The 6,782-nt window shown below is 39.3% G+C and overlaps 1 protein-coding gene across 1 annotated transcript; it reads left to right on the top strand.

Moving 5' to 3' along the window:
* The first annotated feature begins 2,333 nt into the window (after positions 1-2,333).
* On the top strand, positions 2,334-6,491 carry LOC141176119 (uncharacterized). The gene is made up of 2 exons (XM_073660114.1): positions 2,334-2,510; positions 4,584-6,491. Exons 1-2 carry the CDS (start codon positions 2,348-2,350, stop codon positions 6,275-6,277), a joined length of 1,857 nt encoding a protein of 618 aa, XP_073516215.1. The 5' UTR covers positions 2,334-2,347; the 3' UTR covers positions 6,278-6,491.
* Positions 6,492-6,782: the final 291 nt, after the last annotated feature.

Below are 6,782 nucleotides of genomic sequence, written 5' to 3'. Positions count from 1 at the left end.
GGCAATCATACTGTCTGTGAGTTCTCTTTCTGAGCTAGATGGGCACACAGGAGAACAAGGGAATAAGGGAATATTGCTGCCCGATAGGTGTCATCTGTATGTATGTATGTATGTAATACTAACGGCCCCATACACAAGATAAGTGTTGGCTGAGCGGTCATTTGGCAGACGGCTATCTCTCCCGACTCCCCCATATGCACCAATATTCCAGCTTTCCTGTGATCTGTATGAGAGAGTCACCTCCAGACTCCTCTATTGGAGGATTATCTACAGAAAGAACAAACGGATTAGCCTCTGAAATTCAGGATGCCAGATCCTTCTCTGCCCTGACACCATCTATCGGGAGGCCCCCAAATAATGTATATAGTCTACCAAACCCCGGAAATCATGCAACTTTAGTCTAATGTGTATGGGGGCATTAAAAAGTAACTTATTGGACATTGCCTCTGGCCCAGCCTAATAGACTTTTCTACATTACAGGCCCAGACACCATTATTGGTTATTTAAGTATCGTAGTAACTAGGCATCCCCATACTATCAAGTACTTGAGAGAGGAGGGGCATTCAGTGGAACTCTGTCAAACCTTCTTAGATGCCATGTTTGCCCTTGACAGCAGCAAGTGGTTAAACTGCCAGGGTTTGTGTAGCAGCCGCACCTGTGCCATCCCTGCCTGTACATCTATGTTCTGATGCCCAAAAGAGTTACTTTTTAACATGTTAAACATTTGTTTTAAAATAATTAACAAAATGTTAATATCTGCTTTTTTATGGAGTTTTTCTTGTAATATAGGACAGCCTAAGGCCAGAAATAGACTCCATAAAAGACTGTACATGGAGACTTTGGCATCAAATAACTCCCGTCTTAGTGAGACTGCTACTAAATAATTTCTGTCCACGGTATTTGTGCAAACAAAGAAACTTTTATAAATGCCTCAAACTTCTGTGTGTGAATCAGACCTGAGCTCTAACTTGTTAGAAGATGACAGTCTGGTGAAGACAGGAAACATATAGACGGCCGTTGGGGATGTAGTTTGTGACAGACTCTGGCTAAATATGTTAATAGAACGGTAGTAGAAGATGAAGATGTCGTCCTCATCATGAAATAGTTATTTCTCATGTCACGTGTAATGAATATCTCCTGCAGTATTGCTAATGCCGATTCCAGTGTCAGTAAATGAGACGAGAATTAGCAATAAGGAAGATGAGTCTATGAGAAACGTATTCAGCTACAGACTCCAAGGAAGCAACTGCTTGTTGTCTGTGGCCTAAAATATATAGGTTTTATTACTAGATGTAAAGAAGAAATCTAAACACTGTAAACAATAAATCTAAAATGTTTCCCTTATTATCTCCAGTAATTGTATTATTACACAGGATTTTTTGATGTTACATCGCTCATCTTCTCATTCAGGTCTCTACAATATCGGATCCTCTCAGTGAAGATCTTCTATATAAGAGAATTTTCCTGATTTACCCATCAAAGATGGATATGGACAGAGACAAGATGGTGGAGGGGATATTACACCTCACCCTAGAGATCCTCTTCCGGCTTACTGGAGAGGTGAGAGATTCTGATGACGTCACATTACATCATTCTTATCTATGGGAATAACAGATAGACAGAACTGGAGAGGTGAGGACTCTGGAAATGTCTGGAGTGAGATTTATTAATGTGTCTCTACATAACCAGGATTACACAGTAGTGAAGAAGACCTCTAGTGAGCGCTGTCAGGACCCTGTGTCTGAGGGATTGGGAAGAACCCTGAGCCCAATCACAGGGCTTCCACCTCATCACCTGATACATGAGAACATGAATGACCAAAATATCCTAGATCTGGCCTACAAGATGATTGAGCTGCTGACTGGAGAGGTGACATTGCTGGGAATGCTGAGACATTTTATAGTATAGCTATGAAGGGATTGGGGGATGACTGTCATTGTATGTGTCAGATTCCTATAAGGTGTCAGGACGTCACCGTCTATTTCTCCATGAATGAGTGGGAGTATTTACAAGGACACAAAGATCTGTACAAGGACATCATGCTAGAGGTTCCCCAGCCCCTCACATCACCAGGTAATAGACAGGACTAAATACACACGACCTATAGTTATCTGTATGTAAAGAATGAATACAGTTCCTGTATGTGTTTCCTCCAGATCTATCCAGTAAGAGGACAACACCAGAGAGATGTCCCCGTCCTCTTCTTCCACAGGACTGTAAACAAGAAGATCCCAATGTTCCTCAGGATCAGGTAGATGGAGAGAAGGTGTCACAAGATCTCCCCTATTTGTCTTGTTTTATCCACCAGTATTATATGTTTTATACTTGTGTAATGAGAACAGTGGAGATGGCAGGATTAGAGCTGATCATAGATGGGACTTCTCCAACTGTCTGTGACTTGTACAATATTTTTTTTCAGGGTGAAGATCTGACCCATATTAATACTATAGAGACATATGAAAGGGGTGATGAGCGGTGTAAAGAGGAGATTCCTACATATGACGACCCAGGTGAGTAGTGACCACTAAATGAAGAGAAGTCACAGATTCTTCTCAGTCACAGGCTGTGGATGGTTTACTGGTCATGTAGGCTGGCCATATCACAATCGTGTGACCACCATTTTGCATCTAGGCCAAAACCTTTTCTTCCACCAAAAATTGTACAAATGACTTTGGACATTGAAAGCCCTTTTCTATAGAACTTACAACCTGGAAGATCCAACTACCAACTGAAATTAGAAGATCCTGACTTTTACCTGCCCAGATTTGTAAACTACAAAGCTAAATGACAGCATATGTAGAAAGTGCTGACAAGTTAGAAAATCACTTAAAGAAAAATATTATGATGAGCCTGTAAGAGAAAGTGGAGGGTAATGATGCTGTTGGCTTCCTAGAATCCTGATATCTTATTAGATTAATCTACCTTCTCTCCATTCTGTGTTGCTGAATGTGCTCATATGGTCCCTACAAGACCAGGTCCAGTCTTTATGACCAAACCTCGCTTTTATGATCGGCAACATTAAACGTGCGGTGAGGACCAAGTGTGAATTTCTGTATAATAACAACAGAGTTTCCCTTTATCCTGACTTTTCAATTTCTTTTTAAACCAAATAACTTCAAATAGATAAATTATACAAAAAACATTACACCTGTGCCATGATATATCTCTAAGCTGTGCGTGGCTGATGGCTGTAATATACATTTATTCACGCCTGCAGGAGATGTGTTGGCTCGAGCCCTGGTTTCATGGATTCACTCCACATCATAAATTACATGACATTATCGATCCTAAAGAATTTCGATGCAATTTATCCTGAAATGGGGGGCACTAATACTTTCTCTACTCTTCTGGTCAGGACTCATAGTATCTCCAACAGTCTACCATAAATAAATAAGTGCAACTCTGGCTTAGTGTTGGAGTCCCCCCCCACCCCCCAAACATACATTCTTGTTGGGGATGTAATGTATTTTTTTATCCTGTCTTTTTTTTTACCTGTTCATTCTGTATGATAGTTTGATTGTGGTGGGATCGGCCGGCCTCACATATGTGAGTTTGTAACTCCCTGGTAGTCATTCAACAAAGGTCTCCATTGCCTCTTCCAAATGCCCGAGTTCTAAATTTAAGACATCTCAGCTCTGCACTATTATAAAAAGTTCTCATTAAATGTATATTTCTTCTTGATACTCATCTGACAGAAAATATTGGCCCTTACTATAGTTTAAATTGCCTGGAGCTACCAAGAACCATACTCTAATTATCCCAGAGAGGTTTCACCACTAGTTACTTTTTTTTTCCGATCTTTTCATTAGATGTGTTATTGTCTATAGTCAAAGTTTTGCCCATCACCCTTTAACCCCTCTACATGGATCTGGATTTACACAGAGACCCCTAGGCTTGGACTTGGTGTTGCCTGCTGTTCTGTGGTGTGAGATGACAAGAAGAATAGTCAGGTGGCCGGATCAGAACAAGGAGGGCAGAGAATATACAAAATCAGAAGACACAATAGTAGTCAGTAAACGAGCTGGGATCACAAGAAGAAACTAAGAAGAAAATACACAACATGGGAGCTGAACCCAGAAGACTTAACCAGTGGAGAACAAGGCTGTATCAGGCAGCTTCCAGCATTATGCATGAGCTTTAGTAGTGTGTGGTGCTTTCCATTTGAGTTAAGTAGGGAGCATATTTGACTTTGGAAGAGCAGATTTTGCTGGATTAGTTTATGGAAGCCATGTTTCTTTTCAAGAGTTTTTGAGCCACTAGTGATGTGGAAACCTCTGTTTTTCCGTTGACAGATGATGGACCTGAGTGGAGGCTTGTTTTTTGTGAGATGAGTAGAAATTTTTATTGGTATCATTTTCGCATATTTCATATTTGGGAGGCAGAATGAACAAACAGTTGAACACCAAACTCTACTTGTTCATGCTATGAGGTTTTCTATTAGACTGTGAACTGTCATTGTCTTGGTGAATAATTCAATATTTTTACATAACTTGCCATTTGTACCAACAGATTAAGTAGAAATGTTCAAAAATATGAATTTCAAGAATATTTTATTCAAATATAATATTTTTTTTACTTAGCAGATGACTGTACTAGGAGATCAGAGGGACAGCTGACATCTTCAATTTTCAAATCAGATGAGCTGGAGATCTCACAGGATACAATTGAAGGGAATGCTATTACTCCAAATATACCATCATCCCTTCCCAGCAAAGATGTGTCATCTGATCCTTTGAAACAGGTCCTATCTTCCGATTCATTACCGACTACTAAGGAAAATCAAAGTCATAAAATAAGCATTAAAAAACTAACTGCTCCTAAAGCTAAGAAGCCATTTTCACGGTCAGAATATGGAAATAGTTTTCCCCTCAAAAAGTTTATTCTTAAACATCAAAAAATTCACACAGCAAAGAATAGATTTCCTTGTTTCAAGTGTATGAAATGTTTTAACAAGAAAGCAAGTCTTCTTAGTCACCAAAGAACTCACACAGGGAAGAAGCCTTTTTCATGTTCAGAATGTGAGAAATGTTTTACAGGAAAATCAAATCTTGTTAACCACCAGAGAACTCGCACAGGAGAGAAGCCTTTTTCATGTTCAGAATGTGAGAAATGTTTTACAGGGAAATCAAATCTTGTTAACCACCAGAGAACTCACACAGGAGAGAAGCCTTTTTCATGTTCAGAATGTGAGAAATGTTTTACAGGGAAATCAAATCTTGTTAACCACCAGAGAACTCACACAGGAGAGAAGTCATTTTCTTGTTCAGAATGTGGAAAATGTTTTACAGATAATTCAAGTTTTATCAGACATCAGAGAATTCACACAGGGGAGAAGCCTTTTTCATGTTCAGAGTGTGGGAAATGCTTTAACCGGAAAGCGCATCTTGATAGACATCAGAGAACTCACACAGGGGAGAAGGCTTTTTACTGTTCAGAATGTGGGAAATTTTTTTTCCGGAAAGCGCATCTTGATGGACATCAGAGAACTCACACAGGGGAGAAGCCTTTTTCATGTTCAGAATGTGAGAAATGTTTTAACCAGAAATCAGATCTTGTTACACATCAGAGAACTCACACAGGGGAGAAGCCTTTTTCCTGTTCAGAATGTGGGAAATGTTTTAACAACAACTCAGCTCTTGTTAGACATCAGAAAACTCACACAGGGGAAAAGCCTTTTTCATGTTCAGAATGTGAGAAATGTTTTACAGGGAAATCAAATCTTGTTAAGCACCAGAGAACTCACACAGGAGTGAAGCCTTTTTCATGTTCAGAATGTGGTAAATATTTTACAGAGAAATCAAGTCTTATCAAACATCAGATAATTCACACAGGGGAAAAGCCTTTTTCATGTTCAGAATGTGGAAAATGTTTTAACCGGAAAGCGCATCTTGATAGACATCAGAGAATTCACACAGGAAAGATGCCTTTTTCATGTTCAGAATGTGGGAAATGTTTTAACCAGAAATCAGATCTTGTTACACATCAGAGAACTCACACAGGGGAGAAGCCTTTTTCATGTTCAGAATGTGGGAAATGTTTTAACAGCAAATCAGCTCTTGTTAAACATCAGATAACTCACACAGAGGAAAAGCCTTTTTTATGTACAGAATGTGGGAAATGTTTTAACCAGAAATCAAATCTTCTTAGTCACCAGAGAACTCACACAGGGGAGAAGCCTTTTTCCTGTTCAGAATGTGTGAAATTTTTTAATCGGAAAGTGCATCTTGATAGACATCAGAGAAGTCACAGAGGGGAGAAGCCTTTTTTATATCCTTAATGTGGAAAAAGTTTTACTTGAAAAGACTTACCTTTAGCAAAAAAAAATCTTGCTAATAAGTGAGTGCGTCCTATAGACTGGAGATAGCTTCCTGTGACCGAGAACAATGAGACCGTGTCCTTCCTGATCAGTGAGAGAACTGCTCTCTCCTCAAGCCCCACACCTATCTAACTGATTGGTGCAAAAGAGGAGAGGAAGGTACTGGGACCTATGCAGAGGCTGCACGTCCTGACTGAGCAGCTGAAGAACCTAGCTCATGGACCTTTCAGATCATGTAACACTGTTTTACCTATTCTTAAAAGTTGTTAGGTTCCGTTATGAACTGTGCCATTTCTTAATGAGTTTGACCTCCTGAATTCAAATTGGACAATGAGTTTTCCTTTTACTGCTACATATAATTAATGATAAAAGTTTCAGTACTTTGAAACATTATTTTTGTAAATATACCGATGCAGAATATTTTATTATGCCAATTTTCTGATATTTATTTAGAGGAAACTTAGAA

Source organism: Phyllobates terribilis, unplaced genomic scaffold (assembly GCF_046119375.1).
Source record: "Phyllobates terribilis strain yellow unplaced genomic scaffold, ASM4611937v1 Scaffold_17__1_contigs__length_24005725, whole genome shotgun sequence".
In the NCBI taxonomy this organism is placed as follows: domain Eukaryota; kingdom Metazoa; phylum Chordata; class Amphibia; order Anura; family Dendrobatidae; genus Phyllobates; species Phyllobates terribilis.
This window is presented reverse-complemented; position numbering and strand designations above follow the sequence as displayed.